The sequence below is a fragment of the Podarcis erhardii genome (assembly GCF_964252035.2).
Source record: "Podarcis erhardii genome assembly, chromosome: 5".
In the NCBI taxonomy this organism is placed as follows: Eukaryota; Metazoa; Chordata; class Lepidosauria; order Squamata; family Lacertidae; genus Podarcis; species Podarcis erhardii.
Window position 1 is genome coordinate 87044898 of NC_138509.1, and position 23433 is coordinate 87068330.

The 23433-nt window shown below is 43.9% G+C and overlaps 1 protein-coding gene and 1 long non-coding RNA gene across 3 annotated transcripts in view; both read left to right on the top strand.

Annotated features, from left to right (window-relative positions):
• Nucleotides 1-19003, top strand: part of FNDC3B (fibronectin type III domain containing 3B) — a 269773-nt gene extending 250770 nt beyond the window's left edge. For both annotated transcript variants that reach the window (XM_081862162.1, XM_081862163.1), the window contains 3 exons: nucleotides 1253-1419; nucleotides 4403-4530; nucleotides 14497-19003. In XM_081862162.1, coding sequence (XP_081718288.1) covers nucleotides 1253-1419; nucleotides 4403-4530; nucleotides 14497-14808 — 607 coding nt within the window. In that variant the 3' untranslated portion in view covers nucleotides 14809-19003. The remainder of the gene's footprint in view (nucleotides 1-1252; nucleotides 1420-4402; nucleotides 4531-14496) is intronic.
• Nucleotides 7708-8595, top strand: LOC309342423. The gene is made up of 2 exons (XR_014156799.1): nucleotides 7708-8019; nucleotides 8204-8595. It is a non-coding gene; the product is annotated as an uncharacterized lncRNA (long non-coding RNA).
• Nucleotides 19004-23433: the final 4430 nt, after the last annotated feature.

The following is a 23433-nucleotide window of genomic DNA, read 5'->3' on the forward strand; positions in this document are numbered from 1 at the left end:
ACTCCTCTGTCCTCTGGATCCAACCCAAAATAAATACGTAGTGCTAACCGGGCCCATTGTTGATTAGGTAGTTCTCCCTGACTTTTTTGTGTACATGACCTGCAGAGAAGATTAGCAAGGCACCTGTACAAGGACAGCATGAAAATTCAATAAGCTTTCCATTTTCCTTGGGTTTTCTTCTGTGCCAGAAGTGTTAAGCAGTATATACATTTTCTAAATAATATAAAATAAATATGTTATCTGCCTAGTGGTGTGCGCTGCTAATCGATGACACATGGGATGCTCAGGGACATAGGATGACACTAGGCTACTGACTTTGAGCAAGCTTGTTTACACCAAGGGAGTAAAAACTTAGGTTAGGACTGAAGACTCCTCTGTTAATTTGCCTTGAAATCACAACAGCTTCTTCCACAGCCACTTGTAGATGGCAGTGAATTAGTAGTAAGCAGTTGGTGCTTCCTGGGTATTTAAGGTTGTTGTTTTTTTAAGAAGGTCTATGTTTATGGCACCATGGTCATTGGCAGAACTTGCTGCAAACCATGGTTTTGCCAATTGTGAGCCAAACTCCTCTGCCTCCCACGTCTCTTCCCAGTGTAAGCTCCCCCTTTTTTTGCCTGAGAATGGTTTTTCAAGGTGTTAACCAAGGTGAATACTAACCAGAATTCAAAACCAGGGCTTGAAGTGGGTTTGCAAATCCAATTAAGAAGAAAACTGCTTAGCGTCACCATCATAGCATATGCTGGCCTTTAACCATGGTTTACTATAACGAGGTAAACAAAGGGTTGATTTGCAACTGGGGGGGCAGGGTGCTCTAAACCTGACTTGTAAAATTTGCAGGAAATCAGTTTTACATCTGCAACAGACCCACTGGGTATCCGACTTTCTACAACCTCTCTTTTCAATCCCCATTGTAAGTGTGCTTTGCAGTAGTTTCATATTGATTAGGAAACATTTTTGGCCATTGAGCTGCATTATGTTTGAGCCCAACCCTTTTACAACCAATTTAATGCTGTGAATCCAGATATTTCCCGAGAAATAATTAGTACTCGGCTACTGCATGAATTTATGCTCCTGATGTTGATAATCAGGAGTGCAGAACATCAAAGTAGTGGCTGTCTGGAGAATCCATGCAGTTGCTAGATCCAAATCCAAAGTTCACAGCTGTGTGTAAAGAGCACATTGAGTTAATGAAACACTCTGAAGCAGTAAATAGTAACTAACTTGGTCTCCTCTCTCCCCTTGTGTTTTTCAGATTTATTCCAATCTATAGGGGACCAAGTCACACCTACAAGGTACAACGGCTGATGGAGTTCACCTGCTTCGCTTTCAGAATACAGGCCGTAAACGAAGCTGGGGAAGGACCTTTCTCAGAAGTATTTACCTTCAGCACAACCAAATCCATTCCCCCTGCCATCAAAGGTAAATAAGACGCACCTCCTGGTTTGGGCTGTGCGGCTGTGGAAGTAAACCAACCACCTGACGCTTTCGGTTATTATTAATACCCTATACAGCACTTGTAGCATACACCGTGATTTCATTTGTCCTCAATAGCCCACTGCTGAGAGGACATGATTGTTCGTCCCATTTGATAAAAGAGGGAAGTAAGACAGAGGTTCTGGAGCTACGCTGATTTGACACCAGCTAGAGCTTCATCAATATGAGATGCAGTGGTGCCCCGCAAGATGAACGCCTCGCAAGACGGAAAACCCGCTAGACGAAAGGGTTTTCCGTTTTGGAGGCGCTTCGCAAAACGAATTTCTCTATGGGCTTGCTTCGCAAGACGAAAATGTCTTGCGAGTTCCCACGGGTTTTTTTTCCCGCTTTTTTCGCCCTTTTCTAAGCGCTAAGCCACTTAACAGCTGATCCGCTGATAAGCCGCTTCTCAGCTGATCGCTAAAAGCCGCTAGACCGCTAATAGCGCTAATCCGCTAAGCTGTCAATGGGCTTGCTTCGCAAGACGAAAAAACCGCTAGACGAAGAGAATCGCGGAACGGATTCTTTTTGTCTTGCGAGGCACCACTGTGTTTTCTTATCCTCCTTTTAGACCTTTAAGTGTAATGTATCTGCCCAGGTCTCATTAACATCTGCAATGACCGTGGAAATACCTGTGGAAAACCCACAAGTACAACAGCACTCTCCCATAGAGTGGAAATTCCTGTGGAAAACCCACAAGTACAACAGCACTCTCCCCTAGAGTGGTTAGCAGCCTTGAGTACAGTCGTACCTTGGTTGTCGAACTTAATCCGTTCCAGGAGTCTGTTCAACTCCCAAAACAGTTCGAAAACCAAGGCGTGGCTTCCGATTGGCTGCAGGAGCGTCGGACGTTCGGCTTCCGAAAAACGTTCGCAAACCGGAACACTTACTTCCAGGGGCCAAAACATCAGAGTACCAAAGCATTCGACAACCAAGGTATTGAGAAACCATGGAGTCAGAGCCTAGCCATTGCAGCTACTCTGTTTTTACTTCATTCATCACTGAGAGTTGTGGCTACACACATTCGTGAGGAAGGCTTCAGGGGTAAACCCCAAGGAAAATCTGTACCTACTGCCTTGTGGGACGTCTTCAGGAGAAGAAACAGCTAAGGAGTAAACCCTACAAAAATCGGGATTGGAGTCCCTGATGCCATTGGATGGCAACTCCTGCAGCCAAACGTAGTGCTCCACTTTCCTTCAGACCCCATCAGAGGAGGATCTTGTCATCTGGGCAGCCCAGGACCTCCATACATACTGGCCAGGCTTGTGCCCCAGAGAGGTCACTTTGGTGCTGCTAACACAGCAGAAACAAAGCAGGAGGCAGCAGTTATGAGTTACCGGTCTCTGCAGCCACAGAAGTCGCAGAGTTTGGCAGCGGTTTGACTTCACCCTTGGAGGTACACTCCATTGTATCTCAAGGCAGATATAGGCCAACCATGCAGCCCTGAGCAGCTGATAAATTATTTGGATATCTTGGATTTGCCATGATGGCAGTTGAGGCTTCTGCCATCACTACTTTCCATTGACATTTTTGGTGTGTTTTGTTCAGCAACCACACGCTCCCTCCCCCTTTTATTCCTTTAAAAATAATCATTTGTTCCTGTCGCCATGAACCAGCTTGTAGTCCCCCACCCCCTCAGGGTGGAAAAGTTCGGGATAACCAGAACATTGCTGCAGATGGTTATAGACCAGGGATCAGTAAGCTTTTTTAGCCTTGGGCCGGTCCAGGGTCCCTCAGACCATGTGGTGGGCCGGACTATATTTTTTGGAGTGAAATGAACGGATTCCTGTGCCCCACAAATAACCCAGAGATTCATTTTAAATAAAAGCGCACATTCTACTCATGTAGAAACACCAGGCAGGCCCCACAAATAACCCAGAGGTGCATTTTAAATAAAAGGACACATTCTACTCATGTAAAAACTGTCCGCGGGCTGGATTGAGAAGGCGATTGGGCCGCATCCGGCCCACGGGCCTTAGGTTGCCCACCCCTGTTATAGACGATCGTCATGGGGACAGATGCATGGCTGCGCAACTGTCAGCTGCTTGAAAGCTTTATGCTTTACTGAGAAATCAGATTCCTGTAGCTGATGGGGCCCTAAGTGACATGTGATGGCTTTTTCCTTGATGGAAGAGGATTTCTCTCTCCCCCCCCCCCCCCCCGCGCAAGAGTAACAATCAGCTTGTGCTAAGGGCAGTGCGGGTGTGAGCTGATAACAAATCATGCTTCCCTCCGGGGCCCAGAATGCATGCTGTGAATCTGAATGGCAGTCTGGAATCTGCAAGTTCCAGAAGCTTTGCCGTGTTTGCCTTTGGTACAAAAGGAACAGCAGGGTCCCTGTGCCCTTCTGAGTGTAACAATTCCATTAGAATCTTGAATGGTGGGGAAAGGCTATCTGAATGCCATTTGCTGGAAATCAAAGGAATGGAGAAAGCTCTTAGGCTGGGTACAAACACTCTTGAGAACAGGGTGCTGCCATGGGCTGCCATATGTCCGGATTTTTCCGGACATTTGGCCAATTTCCACCCGGACGCAGCTGACGAATGCAGTATTCTGGATATGTCCGGGAAATTCTGGACGTATGGCAACCCCAGCTTAACCATATCTGGTTTCTTCAACAAGAAAAGCCACATTCTTCCACACGGCTCTCTCTTTCTTTCTATACATCTCCTCCATTCGTTTTCTACTTTCCTAATAAGAAAATATTTTGGATTAGGATTGGGTATGCATGGGTTACTGTAAATTGAAAGAAACATTGCAAATACAGATCCATTGGTTGTCTGTTTCACCATACCATCTATGTTCTATTCTCACTTATTTTAAGTCGGTTGGGTGGGAGGAATGAATTAATTGTATTTACTATATTCTTGGGGGGGGGGATGTTAGAAACTTGAAAAGGAAGAAAATTATTATAATCTCTTGTCTTTAGCCCCTAGAGTGAGACAGCTGGAAGGAAACGCCTGTGAAATTGCTTGGGAAGCTGTACCCCCCATGAAGGGAGACCCTATCAGTTACATTCTGCAGGTCCTGGTTGGAAGAGAGTCGGAGTACAAACAGGTAGGGAAAGAGGGCATTTTTACCCAAAAGTCAATATGGCAAGACTAGATTTCCTTATGTTTCTTTTGTAGTTCATACATTACTCTAAATTCTTTGGCTTGTGTAGGAGTATTGGGTGATCTTTGAAAAAAGTTAAGTCATGTTCAGAATAGAAAAGCAGCTGGCCTCTTGGGCTTGCTGATCAGAAGGTCAGCGGTTCGAATCCCCAAGACGGGGTGAGCTCCCGTTGCTCTGTCTCAGCTCCTGCCAACCTAGCAGTTTGAAAGCATGCCAGTACAAGTAGATAAATAGGTGCCGCTGCAGCGGGAAGGTAAACAGCATTTCCGTTCGCTCTGGTTTCTGTCACGGTGTTCTGTTGCGCCAGAAGTGGTTTAGTCACGCTGGCCACATGACCCGGAAAGCTGTCTGCGGACAAACGCCGGCGTTCTCAGCCTGAAAGCGAGATGAGCGCCGCACCCCATAGTCGCCTTTGACTGGACTTAACCATCCAGGGGTCCTTTACCTTTAACCTTTATTCATTATACCCTGCCCGTGAACGAGGATATTAAACCCCTATCTTATATTTGTGTAGCTACGTTTTCCTGCCTCGTTGTGGAACCTTACATTTCTCTCTGTTGAATTTCATTTTGTGAGTTTGGGCCCAGTTCTCCAATCTATTAAGGTCATCTTGAATCCCAGTTCTGTCTTCTGTGGCATTGACTACCCCTTCCACTTTGGTGTCAACTGAAAATGGAATGAGCATCCCCTCAATTCCTTCATCCAAGTTGTTTACAAAAATGTTGAACAACGGACCCACGACAGAACCCTCCAACACCCCACTATCTCCTTTTTCCAGAAAGATGAGGAACTATCTTTGGGTTCCAGCTACAAATCCACCTAACAGTTACCTCATCCAGCCCACATTTTATCAGCTTTCCCCCCAAAATATCATGAGGGACTTCACCAAAAGCCTTACAGAAATCAAGACACATTACATCCACAGCATTTTCCTGATCCCCCAAGCTTGTAACACTATCAAAAGAAATGAGATTCGACTGGCATTTCAGTGTACTGTATTTGAATATATGCCTACCCTTTTTTCCTCGCATTACATATTTCTCAAAATGAGAGTCGAAGGCGAGCCCTTCCCAATGTTGTTTGTGAGCAGTTAATAGAAAAAGCGGCAAGAAAAGATTGGGTGGGGAGGAGAAGAGTCTGTAAAACATACAAGGGAAAAGTAACAAAAAAGCCAAAGGGGGATAGTGCAAGGAATAATCTGAATGCCTGCACACTCAGGAAAATGCAAACCAGGGCTTTCTTCAGGGGAAACTTATCGGAATTCACTTCCAGCACCTCTCAGGTGGGTGCCATTGCCATTCTAAGAGAAAGAGGGAAGTGTTCATAGTGAATCCCAGCACCTCTTTTTCTAGAAAAATAGCACTGGTCAAAACTATTTGAAAGACACTCTAGGGTTGGAGCGTTGGTGGAAAGAAGCACTAGTTAATTGCGTGCCCTCCTTAACTGGGTTTTCACCATTCAATTGGAACCACTCAAGTTACTGGCGGAAGTGAGAGCTGAACCATAACGAAGGCTGATTGCCAAAAAATTGATGCTTTTGGATTATGGTGCTGGAGGAGACTCTTGAGAGTCCCATGGATTGCAAGAAGATCAAACCTCTCCATTCTTAAGGAAATCAGCCCCGAGCGCTCACTGGAAGGACAGATCCTGAAGCTGAGGCTCCAATACTTTGGCCACCTCGTGAGAAGAGAAGACTCCCTGGAAAAGACCCTGATGTTGGGAAAGATGGAGGGCACAAGGAGAAGGGGACGGCAGAGGACAAGATGGTTGGACAGTGTTCTCGAAGCTAGCAACATGAGTTTGACCAAACTGCGGGAGGCAGTGGAAGACAGGAGTGCCTGGCGTGCTCTGGTCCTTGGGGTCACGAAGAGTCGGACACGACTAAACAACAACAACAACAAGTTACTGGCAGAAACATTATTTCCCTAGAGATTGTTCTAAGACAGGGCGAAAGTTGTTTTCAGAGCAGTCTAGGCTCTCCTTTACTATTCTAACCCTCCTTTACTAGTCCTAAAATGTTGTTTGTGCTTGCCTTCACCCTTTCATTGCCAGTTTCAGATAACGGTGAGGCTCAACAGATTTGAAGGAGAACGTTTCCACTGATTCTTTCTAAGGTTCATTTTCACTGATGACCGCCTTCAAGCTGCCTCTCCTAATATCCCCCTTCAAATTATACAAATGTCTTCTCAGAAGTAGCACAGCATGATCACCAGCTGTGGGCCTAGCCTCCAGCAGGTTCACACCGACAATATGCAAATGGGAGAGTTGCAAATAATATATGCAGGCTAGCTGGGTCCCTCAAGCCTGGATTGCAGACATTATGTGTGCAGTCCTTTGGGCTGATGGCATTGTACATTGCTGTTCTATAAAGCAAATTTCTAAAATATGCATCTTACGTCTTTGCTCTTACAGTAGTGCAGTGCTAAGCTCTGATGATCTGTGAATTGCATCGCACACCTGGGAATACAGACATCCTGCTGTTAGCACCCTTTAAAATATATTGTTGTTGTTGTTGTTGTTGTTGTTGTTGTTGTTGTTGTTGTTGTTGTTGTTATTATTATTCTATATAAGTATATTTTTAAGATAATGTAATTCCTAAGGAGAATACCCATGTTGGAGCAATAAAGCTGAGAAATGCTTACAAAAAAAGAAAAGCAATATTGTCAGGGTTAAGTGGATCTCTTGTAGGTAAGCAATGTCCCCCCTCAAAATTTTCAAACATGCTAGAATTACATTTTGCGTCTTGGATTCTCACAACCCTTTAATATAAAGCCTTATTTTCATATTTATTTTTAGCCCCTTTATCATTAATCTTCCAACATCTCTTCATTATATGACTCAAGACACTTTAGCAGCCATCCAACATTGAAAACGTTGTCCCCTTACTCCTGGTCTGAATCGGGGTACTCAAAGGGAATCATAACACACATACCATTTTGTATTCCTGTCTCTTTTTTGCTCTTTCAGGTGTGGCGGCCATTTTGTGTTCATGCCTAAGCCCCATGGCAGCCATATTGTGACCGGCGCCCACAGCATTTTCTCAAAATTTCAAATAGGTGCACTGGCCTAAAGCGGTAGGCAGCCTCTGCTGTTGTGCAAGCCTGTACTGCGTTGGAATGAGTGGCCTGTCAAAAGCAATTCAAAGCATGCCATTCAAAGCAATTAGAACATAGTCCTATACAAGATAAATAAAAGGGGCATTTTCCTGCCATAACTGCTTACAGAGAGATCGATACCCAGTCATTCATTTCTCTCTCGTGACACGCCCTCCCAAGGCAGTTCACAAAATAGCTAAAATCATAAAATTCATCCAAACATAACGTGAAAATCACAATATTTGCTAAAACACAAAAGCCTCACATGGTATAACCCCATCAGAAGTTTAAAGCACTACAGATACTAAATTAGTAAGTGAAAACTGAGACATAAAAAGTTGATAATTTGCTTGGAAAAACCTTTTAACGATGTAAATGGGAGCGGGAGACGTGAGGGAGTCCAAAGAAATGATGAAACTACGTTGTGATAGAAGTAAGATTGTTTATTATTGGTGCATTTGTATTCAAAAACTCTAATAAATATTTATAAAAAAAAGAAAAAGAAAACTGAGACATAAAAGAGAGCAGCAGTTTAAATGCAAAGCATTGAAGGAGTAGTTTTAAAAATCAGGTTAAAAATAGGTTTTTAGGAGTGTTTGAAAACCAGCCCATACCATGCCTGCCTAGGTAGGGATTCCATAGGCATTTCACAAAATGTAGGAAGGTCAGTAGAAGGAGGGGGGTGGGAATAAGGACTCAAGGGGTCCTTAGGGTATCCTGGACCCAAGTTGTTCAAGGCTTTGTATATTGCCTCAAGAACCTTAACATACCGCCTTTCACCATAGGCAAGCTCCCCAAAGTGCAATCTTAGAAACTTGCATTATATTGAAAAATAGCAAAGCCGTTCTGGTGAAAAACAACACAAACATTCTAGATTCAGGTAGGTAGCCGTGTTGGTCTGACACAGTCGAAATTTTTTTTTAAATTGTCCATTAGCACCTTAGAGACCAATTAAGTTTGTTATACACAGAACAAAGTTAGCTGGTCTCTAAGGTACTACTGGACAATTTTTTTTTCAACACAAACATTGTTTTCCAGAAAGAGTAAGGAAATTCAGCAAGGTGTCCAAGGGCACGAGAACGTGTACACACAAGGAGCATTAAAAGTGCACAATCCATGGGTATGGATTCTTCAGGACTTTTCACATTCCACCCTAAGTTGGCAGCTTAAACTGTTAACAAATAAGGGCAGTCCAGTAGCACAAGGAAATATTCATAGCAATGTATGTGCTCTCATGAAAGAGGAGGAGGAGGAAGCCACATGCAAAATAATAATTCCTTTTAGTGCTGGGAAATGTAATATTCCCTCAATCGATAGGTAATGTTGAGAGAAGACATTTGGGCAGCGTATCGCCAAATGGATAGAAGCCACACATTTATCGTATAAAAGCACCGGAAAGGCTTTTCGTTTGTGTTCTCCATTTGCCGCTGCTTCCCCCCCCCCCCTTTTTTTTGTGTGGGAACCTGTTTACATCCAAGACTCTCTCTGGGTAAATTGGCGGAACGTGTTGCTGCTTACAACCCGTAGGTGGGTGACAGGGCCGTGAGCCGGATGATTTCACCTCTATGACTGTGACTTGCGTCTTCGCACACTTGCCACCGTGCTCAGAGCGACGGGGCTCGAGTTTGTGTGAATGGAGAGAGGCAAAGAGGCCTTCTTGCAAAATAGACGCAAACAGTGAAAACGCTTGTTCCCAGTTAAAGCGGCCGATACTTTTGACTGTCTCCCAGAGCAACTGCGTAACGTAAAGGCAACTGCAAGTTTGAGCTGTAAGAAAGCAGTGCGTGTGCTAAGATCGCTTTTTAATAAGTAGGAAGCATATCTTCTTTTATTATTTATTTAAGCAGAAGCTGCGACCGAGGGGTCATGTTTGAGGTGCATCTTCTCCCTGCTTTCACCGCCCCCCTCTCTTGTTTGCAGAACACTCAAGCACATTTATCGCTGGTGTGTTGTTTTTTTGCTGTTAGCCTTAGCAACGTGGATATAAAAACAGCAACAACTGAAGTAATACCACAATAAACGGCAAACAGTACAATTAACATCACTGAACTGTTACAGCATTCCCAAGGCCGATTGCATGAAGCTCACAACACCACCTCTTGCTTCCTGTCGCTCATGCCGTAATTAATTTGTCGGTTGTTAAAAGAGCCACGAGGCTCCCTTGTCTGTTTTGCTACAAAATACGTCAAGGAATGTCACGAGTGGCATTCTTTGTCAAAAAAAGTAGGTCTGAATTTGGCAGAGGAACGTGCATATCTTGCTCACGTTATGGGCTTGCTCTTGCTCATTGATAAAGATATTTTTATCTTAGGATATTGATCAGAGCTGCAGTTGTTAGTTACTTATCTCTCTCTTGAATAGGTGTTTGTCTGGCAATCAACTGCAACTCTGAGCGAGATAATAACACTTCCTCCTCAAGAACCATTTTGTTATATAAGTGCCCCCTTTCTCGTTTTTATGAGTGTTATTTTTTGCCTTAGTATTGAGTGTAGGCTCCATGCGTAGTCTTTCGCCAGGAGTGATGGCCAGTATTGATCCCAGCTCTGATCTGCTGCTGGTGGTGTTCATGTGGTTTTTGCCTCTTTAACGCAAACGTCTCTCCCTCTGCTTTGTTTGGCTGCTTTGAGGAGAAGTCAGAAATGAGAGCAATTAGTTTTATCTGCTGATATGCAAAGTTTTAAAAGGTGTTAAGTTACTAAGTTGTGCAACACTTCTCTGTAGTAGAAATTAGGACTTGGGGGGGGTGTATTAAGATGTTGATAGTCACACCATGGACACAGGTGGCGCTGTGGGTTAAACCACAGAGCCTAGGACTTGCTGATCAGATGGTCGGCGGTTTGAATCCCCGCGACAGGGTGAGCTCCCGTAGCTCGGTCCCTGCTCCTGCCAACCTACCAGTTCGAAAGCACGTCAAAGTGCAAGTAGATTAATAGGTACCGCTCTGGCGGGAAGGTAAACGGCATTTCCATGCGCTGCTCTGGTTCACCAGAAGCGGCTTGGTCATGCTGGCCACATGTACGCCACCTCCCTCGGCCAATAAAGCGAGATGTGCGCCGCAACCCCAGAGTCAGTCACGACTGGACCTAATGGTCAGGGTTCCCTTTACCTTTACCTTTTAGTCACACCATGCAAGCACAGGGCTTGTTCAGGATGAAGAGCTAAGTATCTTGTGTGGAGAGAGAGCGAGAGAGAGCATGCTTCTAGTCTTTAAGGCTGCTTTCTTTCGGACCATTGTTCCATCTAGCTCAATATTGTCTGCTCTGACTGGTAGTGTCACTCCAGAGTTTAAGCCAGAAGTCTGTCCCTGCGCTAACTGGAGATGCCAGGGTTGAGTCGTGGACCCTGTGCATGAAAAGCCGGTGTTCTGACACGGAGCTGTAGCTCTCCCCCATAGTTGTGCTGTTCCTGGATTCCATAGGGATTCTATTTTTTATAATTTCAGGCACAATCATTGCAAACTTGTTGCATAATACAGACATAGGGTGCATTGAAGGGGGAGAGAGAGTGAGCAAAGCAAATTGTCCCTGTTTGCTTTTCCAAATGACTGCAAGCTACTTGCAAAGCAGTTGTCCTGAGGTGACACAAAGCAATAGAACATGGGTGAGGGGAGGAAGGGCGATAACCTGCCTCTTTCTCACTTTGCACTTACCTGCGGCACAAAAACAAAGAGGGCTAGCTTTAAAAGAAACAAGCCCCCCCCCCCCCCGTGGTTGTATAGGGGTGGGGAGCTCTGTTGGCAAATTTGCGTAGACGTGAATGGGCTTTTGGCACTTTCCCATGCATGCAGATGGCACTGCAAGGTTTGTTTTGTTGCCGTAATTGCCTGATGATCATGCTTTTAGCGTGCGACAGGGCGTGTGGCGGAGCAATTGGCAGGCGCGCTTTCAGACGTAAACAAACCGAACGAAGAAGACAAACTTGGTGCTGTACTTTTCCTGAGCCTAGTAGCCATTCTCAGCTATGCCTTTTCTCCATCAGCCGACATGGAAGTCGAAAACCAAGCAAGAGAGTCATGCGTTACAACAGGTGACCTTTTCTATTACCAAAGCTCCAATAAAACAGGAGTGGAGGTCATGAGGAATAGTGCGGAATGGTCTAGCATAATAAGTAATATGGTGATTGTGCTGGTCAGCACAACAGAAATCCCACACGATTTATCCATTATGGAGCGCAGATCAGGGCTGGCTGAACATCAAAGCAGGGGCAATATGAAATGAACACCCCAAGTTAGTGTTGCCCTGAGGAGCAACGACCCCCAAAGAGGGGGTCTCTTTGCTCTTCCCTGATTGTTCTGAGCTGCACTGGTTTCACTGATTTTCCAAACCTGGACTCGTGGTTTAACTTTCTCTAGAATAACCATGAGTTATAATGGTTTGTCTGAGAGAGCCCAGAAACCACAAGCCCATGCTCGAACGATGGGCTAAGCCAAATCATGGTTTAGCAGAACAACTGGAGAAGAGTGGTGGCTACAATCTCCTCTCCCAGGGCTAGATGAGTCTGGCAACAGTGATCCATTCACAGATGACCTCAAAGCTGGGACTGTCGTGGAAGTTGTGGCTGGTGCAGAATGCAGTGGCACAGCTGTTGTGTGGTACAGCCTGCCAGGAACACCTTTGTTTAAAAAACATCGCTGGCTGCCTGTTTGCTAACAAGCCAGATTCAGTATACTTATAATATTGACATGCACCTAGCAGCTTGGAACCACAACATTCTGTTGCATCTCCTGTTCAGCAGAGAGAGTTCTTTACACCGAAGCAAATCTGAATCTCTGCGGTGTTAAGAGAAGATGGTCATCTCCCACCAAAGAGACTGTAGCTTTTAAATCCAGGGCTTAAGCAACAAGTGACACGTCATAGCACTTCACCGTTAAAATTTAAAATATTGACTACTTGCTCCCTAAATTGTTATTCAAGAGAGAGATAAGTAAGTGGTTTGTTATTTACAAAGGTTGTTGCAAAATCCCTATTGGCTTTTTCTGCCACCTAAATCTGAATACCCCGTGCCAGGCATTTATGCAGATTTATATTTTCTCCCACTTAGTGATTCATATTCACTGAGTCATAGCTTCCCTGTGTTTTATTAGCTTGAATTGGTGAAATCTCAGTAGCAATCTTAATAATGATATCAGTAAGTGCACCCGAGAGAAACTTTTTTACATTGTTTTCCTACCTGTCTTGTGTACGTAGGAGGGCAACTCTACTCACTTTGCAACTCTTTGGATGGAAGGAGTAATTCATCAATTGCTATCTTAAAAATGAATAATGCCTGCTATGATGCATTTATTGTGTGTGTCAAGTACACATTTACTCCCTGTTTGTAATTATGGCAATTATGTGTGGATTGCACATGCAGATTACTGATCATTTCATTGCAACATTATCTGACAAATAAACACTGCAGTGAATGGGACCAGGGACTGGGGAAACTATTTAATCTTCCTTGCTTTGAGTCCCCCATAGGTCATGCTGTCTGGTATAACTTGTGGCTGGCTCTCATTGCAGCATTGCACATGAACGGACAGAGATTTTGTTCCAAACTCTGCTAATGCATGATTACCATCACAGGACATCACAATCACCCTTCCATCTGACAGGAAAACCCTGAGTCAGCTTTTGACAACTCGTATCCCATCTATTGAATCACTGTAATAAATGTCCTGTCTTTTGTATAAGGGGTTTTCCACTGTCCCTGCAGAAAGTCGGGTCTGATTGTCGGTTGCTACATGTAAGATAAGAAGCCTTTTGGGACATACAGTGGACGCTCAGGTAGCGAACGTGATCTGTGCGGGCTGCACGTTCGCAACCCGCTGTGTTCACAACCTGCGTCTGCACATGCACGGGTTGCGATTCTGTGCATGCGCAAAGTGCGATTTAGTGCTTCTGTGCATGCACGACCGCCGAAACCGGGAAGTAACCCATTCCAATACTTCCGGGTTTTGGCAGTCTGCAACCTGAAAAAATGTAACCTGAAGCGGCTGTAACCCAAAGTATGACTGTATATATCTTGTACATGCCCAAGATGAAATATATACAAGCCCTGGCATGATGCTCCATGATACAGCCACCCTATGCCCAGTTTTATAAAATGCAGGGTACAACTTTATACAGTTTGCTTGTTCGTATGCCTCACAACAGCAAAGTTGTCTGGGCAACTTACCGTCGTAATGAAAAAACGTTAAAATTAAATGATAAGCTACCGCCCTTTCAGTTACTTTGTGGTTTTTTTAAGTATAATTCCTGTGCGCACACATGTTTTTGGCATGCACATGGGTTGCTGCCACAGAGCCTCTGCGAGGAAGTAAAGCAGAAGAAGAAGAAGAGTTTGGATTTGATATCCCACCTTTCACTCCCTTTAAGGAGTCTCAAAGCGGCTAACATTCTCCTTTCCCTTCCTCCCCCACAACAAACACTCTGGGAGGTGAGTGGGGCTGAGAGACTTCAGAGAAGTGTGACTAGCCCAAGGTCACCCAGCAGCTGCATGTGGAGGAGCGGGGAAGCGAACCCGGTTCCCCAGATTATGAGTCTACCGCTCTTAACCACTACACCACACTGGCTCTCAAAGCAGACATTTTATAAATAAATAGTAGGTGGATAAGTTGTGCAGCTTTCTATAAAGTATTATTTCCAGTTTTCAGCAGAAACTGGTCATCTTTCCTTGTCTCCTGTTTCACAGCATTTACCACCACCCCCGGTATTTGGGAATCGAAAGTTTCCGAGATACCTAGCTACTAGCCGTTGTGTGTGTGTGTGTGTGTGTGTCTGGACCTGATCCCTGAGCAATCTTTTTTGTTGTTGTTGTCGTTTGTTCCCCAAAGGTGTACAAGGGAGACGAGACGACGTTCCAAATCTCAGGCCTTCAGACGAACACAGACTACCGATTCCGTGTGTGTGTTTGCCGCCGGTGCTTGGATACCTCACAAGAACTTAACGGACCTTTCAGCCCATCTGTTGCCTTTCTGCTCCAGCGGAGGGAGCTGATGCTCACGGGGGAAATGGGGAGGATAGATGACGCAAAGACGAAAAGTATGATGCCTTCGGACGAACAGTTTGCCGCCCTCCTAGTCCTCGGCTTTGCCAGCGTCTCCATCTTATTTGCCTTTATATTACAGTATTTGTTTATGAAGTAAAGAGTCCCATTACAAAGGTATCATTTTAACTAATGCTACGCATTATCCACATGTTTTATTCAGATATTCCTCTTATTTTATTTTCTCCTTCTCTCTCTCTCTCCCCCCCAGTGGTGTTTTCCAATACATTTTATACATTTTTCCTGGATTAACGTGGGATGGGGTGGGCATAGGGATAAAACCCTATTTAGGAAATACTGGGAGTTCGGGTGTTCCTTTTCGAAACTCAGAAGACTAGGAAGTGGTCAGAAATATCCAGGGCAGATACCAAAAGCAAGTAGCCTGGTTTGTTTTTTGCCTTTTTTATTTTTATTTTTTAAAAATAATCTATTCTGTATTTGTTACTTTGCTTTCAATGGATTCAGAAATGTAACCAATTTGCCTTCACTTTCTTGGGGTATTTTCGTTTTTGTTTTGCTAACATCATTGCAGTCTTTTAAGTTGCAAGTTTTATTACATTAGAATAACTGCTTTCCGCTCTTCTGCATCTACAAGCCTTAATCACCAAGTATAGCATTGCGGTTAGAATGTGGCGTTCGGCGATACACAGTGTTGGACAAAAACAGTAATTAATCAACTTTGCATACAATGATATCCACTACATTTTTCTCCTCCTTCCCTCACCCCTTCCTCTCTTTCCCCCCTTTTCTTTCTACATTGTTAAAAAAAAAAATTTAAACTCCGCTACATTATCAACTATATATTTAGCACATTTCAATCCAAATAATTTATCCTGCAACATGAAGTTCATTTAAAAATAATAATAATAATCTCTTTATTCCAGTTGTTTGCGCACTATGAGCTGCCTGCATAACAGATCCGATAACCAGATAGCTTTATAAGTGACAAAGCATTACAGTCTCCCTACTATTTCTTTATTTTATTTTATAGCGGTAATTTTAAGAGGGCATTGTGCAATAGTTACTCCCATGTCCAGCTGGTCTTTTTTTAGAAAAAGAAAAAGAAAAAATAAAGCTGCTTTTAACTTGTTTGCCTTTGTATATACTCTTAATCCAATCACTAGATATATTCACCTTGATTTATATGTTTAGAACTGGCGAGAGAGAGCTTCCTGCCTTTGCTATTTATATTAAGTATTATTACCTTTTTGACGTTAAGTAATTGTTCAGTCAGCCACTTAAGAGGGGGGGAAAGAGACGCCCATCTGTGTTGGGGAAACCTGGCAATGAGGCCTCCTCGGACGCATAATTTGAGTGTGAGGCATTGCAGAGCGTCACACCCTCTCCTCCTCTCCCAGGAAGCGCCTGCCACGACGAAACGCGGGGTGTGACTTTGGCGCATTGCAAGATGTCCTCTAGCCCCACTCAACTTCTCGAGGCTGCTGCTTCCTGGGTGATGGTTTCGGGGCACACATACTGCATCACCCATGTTGCATTAAGTAGGGAGAAACAGAAAAAGAGAAGGCTATCTTCAGTGTGCATCCCATAATATCTCAGTCCAGCCTTAAGCTTGTGCTCTTCCCACAGCAAATGTGACCCATTGCGAGAGCCAACGTCAGGGTTGTGTTTTTTTTTCTTTTCTTTTCTTCCTCTCGGAACATTGTCTTTACATCGCTGGCCCTGATGGGCATGTCTATCCAGTCCATCAAAATCCTTGATATATGAATCATTGGCTTATTTACACAATATCAATGTTGTCCAAGTGCCTCAGGGATATTGATAGGCAGGAGGGGCAAGTGGATTCCAAAAGGGCGTAGCAGACACAGGGCCAGGAACTTTTCCCCTTGTCGCAGCGGACTCGAGTTGCGTTTCTGCAGCGCTTGCACAGGGCAGACAACTGCCTCGCGACTCCTGGCCGGGCAGGGCAGCTGTCGGAGAAGTTCCAACACTTTGTATATCCCTGCTTTTTAAAAGGAGAAAACAAACAGAAATAATCATTTTGTATATTTTTGCTGTCTTTGGTATGGCTTGGCTCTTCTGTCCTCTATGTTAGCTACGACACAGTGTCCCTGTAGTAGCATATATTCCCATAACCAAAGTAATGGGGGAACCAACATTATTTTTGATCTAGGTTTATTTATACTATATACTGCATACAGTACTTTAAATGCCAATTACAGTGCAATCTTATTATTTATTGTAAAAAAATAAAATAAAAAGTGTACTTATGTACTAAATTCCCCCCGCCCCCTTCCTTTGTAGCATGTTATATTTTCAATTTTATTTTATTTTATTGTCAGTTTTTGTTTTATATAAGTGTAGGTTTACCGACATCAGCATTCCTAGGATTATTAACCTTCTTACACTTTTACTTGTGCATTTTTGGGAAAAAAAATAATGGGAGTGTCTTAGTATATTAATTGCCAAAAAGAATGAACCCCTCCCCTCCGATATGGGGCCTGATAAGCCAAGCATCTTGCTGTGGAATGGCTTTGAAACTGAATTATCTGTGGGGTTTTGTCTAGTATCAGAGCTTGTCGAATTATACGCTTGATCAACGACCGAAAAGTTTACATGTAGCCAAAACGAAAGTGAAACGAAAAATATGACCATCTCTTGGAAGGACATTCTAAGGTTTGATGAATTATTCTTTGTGCCTCTCTAGATGTAGCAAACTAGTACAGAGGTTCTGTATCTTGTTATTGACTATCGTTAGTTTATAAATTTGCCTAGAAAACTAATGGTATTGAGCTTAACTTGCCTCTTTCTCTTCCCCACTTCCTTTGGCCAAAGTCAATGGCTTGTCAAATGTTCCTAGTGGTGTTTATATGTGTGTGTTTTAATTTAAATTTATTTCTTGTATGAAATTTGGGTGACCACAAATATAAGTTCCGGACATGTTGTTTTGGTGAAATTTTGTCTGTTTAAGGGGAGGGGGAAGTGCCCCTTCTAGAAAAAGTTAGTTGTGCATAAATTTCATTGAACTTAACGGGAGAAGCGAGTCCTGGGATGTTGGGCTCCCATGGTTTCTAATGTCTAAGCAATGTATCACCCTTGGTCTTCGCTGTAGCTAACTTTTATCTGGAGTGGGGCCAGCTGGTTTTGAAAGCTGATCATTGGGAAAGCCACAATTTTGTAGAGGTCCCTTCCCCACCCCCCACTCTTCCTCCTCCACCCCCCACAACCCCACAAAAAAACAACAACTGGTTCACTACAGCAAAAATCTCCTAACACCTTTAAAACTGAGTGGGAAACAAACTACTGTAAACTTTGTAAAGGCGCTCTAGAAATTGAGATTTATACATTTTGAGTGTTTAAAAATGAAAGATATGGAATTGTAGTTTTACATAAGGTTGAATAAATATGATGAGGAGGGAAGTCTGTAACACTTTATTATCGAGAAAGTATTTAAAATAATTTGTTACGTATTTTTATTGTAGTTTCGAAAATAAAATGTCTCTTCCTTAGCCCTCTCCCCCCTTCCACACACACTGCCATGATCCATGAAATACCGTGGGGTGACATGTTCTCTTTGCAAACACTGCCATTTACGCCATAGGGATTGACTAGAAGTAACCTCTCTGATGCAGATGTAGAATAAAAGTGTTGCAAATCCAAATCATTCCTGATTCTGCCTCCGTAAACAGCAGACTTGTTTCTGCTGATGGCTTTGTTATATTTCCTTATACTGTACATCTGTCCCAGCCCAAAATCAGTCTCAGCTGTGTACAGGCAAGCTCCCCATTCCCAGTCCTGTAGACTTTAAAAGAAATTGTAAAAATAAAAAAATAAAAAAATGCAAAGTGGGGAAAGTATTTTAAGAAACTATTTAAGAGGAAAAGAAACATTTTTATATTATCTGCCTTTGTCCTTTATGAACTTGAAATGTTGTAGTTTTCTAATCCTGTTTTCGTCAGCGACAGTAAATCAGTATTCACTGTTATCATGGGAAAAGTGCCCTAAATTGAATGTTTCCGAACATTATCCTTGCACAATTCTTTAAATTGAAAAAATAAATAAATGATCATAATAAAAGGGTTGGTTTTTCTTTTGGGTTTTTTGTTTTTGTTTTTTTACCTCACTAATAGGACATATACATTCCAAGCTTTTCAACTCTTGAGAGAAATAATCATAAGTTTTCTTGTATTGTAAATTTAACTGTTTCATACGCATTGTATTAAAACTGCCATATCGATTTTAATGTATAGATTTTTGCAAATATTACGCTATGTATGTATCTGTATCTGTAGTGTATATGTAATATATTTATGCCCAATAAATGTTTTAATTCTTTATTGATAGCAAGATTCCTTTTTCTGTGGCTGGTAGCCACCGATAGCCTTTTGAGTAGGTTGCAGTGGCAATGAGAAGGGCCAAGTCTATTGGGCTGCGGTCAGCAGCAGCCTTTGAGGCCAGTCCTGTTCATCTTGCTAAGAAGAGTTTGGATTTGATATCCCGCCTTTCACTCCCTTTAAGGAGTCTCAAAGCGGCTAACATTCTCCTTTCCCTTCCTCCCCCAAAACAAACACTCTGTGAGGTGAGTGGGGCTGAGAGACTTCAGAGAAGTGTGACTAGCCCAGCTGCATGTGGAGGAGTGGAGACGCGAACCCGGTTCCCCAGATTACGAGACTACCGCTCTTAACCACTACACCACACTGGCTCCCTGTGGAGAACTTGATCCATCTCCTTCCCTTCCATTGCGTAAGTCTCAAGGTGTTAAAAACTTGTCAACGAGCTCATCTTCTACAGATTCCAAAGACAGTAGGGGGCTGCTGTAGACCCTACGTTGCATCCTTTATGTCAATATAGAGCAGGCAACAATGTGGAAATTGACTGAAAAGATAAGAAACGGAATGGATCGTACTCATGCCTGGCTCCCTGGGAGGGAGCTTTCACAAGGAAACAACCTGGGGGGGGGTGAATGCTTATGAGCAATCAAGGCCGTCTAAACAAATGTCTGTTTTCAGGATCAAATTTAGCACTTTGAACATCACTGTCGCCTTCAAGAAGCAGGTTCTGAGAACACGCCATTCTCAGAGCTGTGTTTGGGTGACTTGGTACCATTTAGTGTCGTGTAACTGGTGTAACTCTATGCAGGGGCATACCTAGAGGTTGGCTAGGTTCAGTGGCGTAGCGTGGGGGGCCACCAGGGCGGTGGCCCCAGATGGGAAATGGTTAGCGGGTACAAAATTTCAACACCCGGTGCTGCCTCAACACAGCTCTTCTGTTGCTTTGCTGCAGTCTCCTGGGTGACGCAAACACCGCTAGGCAGTTGAACGTACACGCATACTCCGTCTGTTTCCCTCTCTCCTCTCTGTGCGGCCCCGGGTGCTTGCAATCCATGCTACGCCACTGGCCTCCACCAAGGGTACAGGCCTGGGAGCGGTTCACAAAAATTGTGCCTCTCCACTCTGGCTCAGAATGGGCTAGGAGCTATCCACGTGTTCCCAGGGCTGCTGCTCCCCTCTTCAAAGGATGGGGATGGTCCCAATGTAGCTCCTTCCCAAGACCACAAGGGAGCCTGAATACGATTCTGACTCTACTGACTCCAGCTTGCTTTATGCCAGCTTCTTGTGTCTAGGGTTGTTCCCCCAGAGTGGTCTGACTTAGTCCAGGCTCCCGCATTGTGCTGAAGAGGCACGGGCAGCCTCAGCCTGGTTGATAGGCTTTGCAGTGAGTAATGGAAGCCTCCAAAGTGTGATGGGAAGTTTTCTCTGGCTCATTAAGCCCTGCAACCTTGCTGAAATTGGCAGCAAGGAGAACGATTGTAAAGGTAGGAACTTCAGCTGCAAAATGTGGAGGCAGCCAAAGTGTCGTCTCGGATGCTGTGCCCTGCAATTACAAGGTTGCCTCCAGACTGTCCTTGTTTTGTGGGAGGGAATTCAGGTGCAGACCAGAAATTTAGGTTGGCGCAATTAAAGAACTCTTGTCGCCCTGGTACAACAAATCCACTTTTGTTGTTGTTGTTTTTACTTGTACTTAGGAAATTGATGGGGAAATGTGGCAAAAAGTGTGGGGTGAACGGATGATTAACAGAAAGATGTATAAACAGACCATAAGCAAATTGGGATGAATGCTCCTTGTCATATAACTGCCCTGCAAACACACCAGAACTCAGTATAAGACCAGACATGGTCTAACCTCCCCATAAGCAAATCGGGATGAATGTACAATAAATAGTTTGTAGGGAAGAGCCAAAGGACTCGGGGGTTGCAGGGACGAGCCATATGAAAAACAATTTGTCAAGTGAAAATGACCATGGCATTATTCATGAGATCACTACGGATGGTGGCAAATGTTATGCTGGGGGAATAGAGCCCACTGAGCCAGCCAGCCTTGCAAAGTGGCTCAGGGAGGGCGGCATGAGGAGGGCACGACAGCCACGTGCCCTTCGACCCAAGCTTCGCAAATCTTCTGTGGTCCTACATTTTGCTACAGCGGCAGAACGCCCATTTCTTCAAGACAAGTCAATTAATTTCCCATCCAAATCCCCCTTCAATGAATGCACTTCCCATTAACCACCCAGCCAGGTATTTGGTTAATTTGCACCACATCCCAAATAAGTTCCTCTTCTGTTAATTTACACACACACACACACACACACACACCCCAAACCCATTCCAAATCAATTCCCCCCCCCCTTCAGGATTTTCTGCAGCCAGTTTACTGAAAGTGGTTTGATCCCTTCATCTTCTCTGAAGGACGGAAGAAGGGGAAAGAATATGCATCGCTTGGGTGAGGGGAGGTACGAAAGTTGCATCGTTTTCAGAGGAAGGGGGCTATTCCATGAGATGGCCAAGTTGTTAGGTGCCATAAGAATACAGGGAGCTGCTGTCTGCTGAGTCAGCTCTGGTCTATCTAACTCAATATTGTTCACACTGAGTGGCAGAAGCTTTCCTGGGCTTTCAATAACAGACAGTCCCAATCTGACCTGAGGATGCCATGGGTCGGACCTGGGATGCCATATCGCTAAGCTAAGCTACGGCCCTTCTCCAGAAAAACATAAATGTTTACACAATGGCTTTCTTTCTTTCATCTTGTTTATTGAGGTTCCTCAATACTGTTTACCGGAAAGGACAAGCAACAAATAAGTTGAAATAGCAGAGTTAGTGGCAAGATTAAAGCAGACTCGTCATCCCCACACAAACAGTTTCAAATGTCTGAGGGGCTTTGATTTTGTTTCCCCTTTGGAGATACTTGAAAAGCAGTGTTTTGAAGTAACAGGTGAAGGCAAGTTTTTAGCAAGTTAAAGGCACATAAGTTCATATTAAGCTGTTTTTGACGTTTGTAAAGGTTTTTCCCCATGGCCACTGTGAGGGATTCAATGCTTTATAGATAGCAAGGCCTTAGGCATCAAAACGCATCATGCAGACCACAAACCATCATGAGAAGAAACCTGATTCTGCTATCCATTACACTAGAACCATCTCATTTACACGGCCAGTTGGTTATGTCGAAAAGAAGTGTTGAGGTTATAGGCACTTGGGACTACGAAAGATGCTGAGGGTAAACCTGAAATAAATGTAAAAGGCTGCTTAGATGTCATTCAAGTTGCATGATTTTAGATTTGAGAACTCTGGAGGACTGCGAGTTGACAGAACAGCTGTAATTATGAGGCACGTAGGGAGAGAGGCCTCTTAATTGGATTAAGTACCAATATCTCCATGGGATTGACAAAGATCTGCGGGTCACTTTCCTTGCTCCCTGTGCCTCTGGGTAAATCTGTGGGAAGAATGGGAATGGTCTTGTCTGCATGAAAGGACTTTACGAATTGAACAGGTAATATAAATAAATAAAAGGAGGCGAAGTATGAGGGATATAGCCCAGCTCAAAATAATTTGGGGCTGAGCCCCCACCTCAGGACAGCCCTTGGTCCCTGGCACTTGTGCCTCAACAACACGAGGTTTAAGACCATCTTTCCAGAAAGGATCCTGTGACAAACTGTCAGGTGACATTCTTGTTTGTGTGAGTCAGCCCTAAGCGGAGATCACCAACATTTCTGTGTAATTTTTATTATATTTTTCCTAAGCATCATCATTTGGCTATGATTAGGATGAATATTGCAAACCTGGCACTCCTATAGTAAACAAAAAACAGGTAAGGAGCTAAGGTTCTCACTGGCCAGTTTTAAACATTCATTGCTGACATTCTGTTCACTCATATTGAAAGGCAGCAGCCCTCTAGAGTGTGTCAGCTATTGTATAGAAAGGAGCTGCATCATTTTGGGGGGGGGTGTAAGAATTAAATGGAGACACTTTTTGGATCTGTCAGTGACCTCTGTAGCATTCATAGGAGCAGGGCTGTCCTGAGACTTTAATGTTTACTTCCTCTCCTTCCCCCTACTGCTGAATCGTGGCTATCCTGTGCTTATCAACGCTTGGCAAGATCGCATTCACTCACCCACTCTCACAGGTGCCCCACTCACCTGTAAGAGTCCATATTGCATCCCCCTCAATCCACAACACTCAGCTAAGGTCTAGGTCCACACATCCCTCCCCCCCTTGTATACAGATGTTTCCAGAGCCTGGAAAGCAAACTTCAAAAAGAAATGAGTTCTGGTTCAGCTTCAACATGTCCAAAAAGGGATTCCAGTTCAGGCTCATCCATTTACAAAACGAACTAGCTTAGTTCACAGCTCGATTGATGTTCACCCAAACGATCCTCAGCAAAAAAAAACAAAACACTTTCAGCATTCAGAATGTTACAAGCTACTGTGATGATGCAT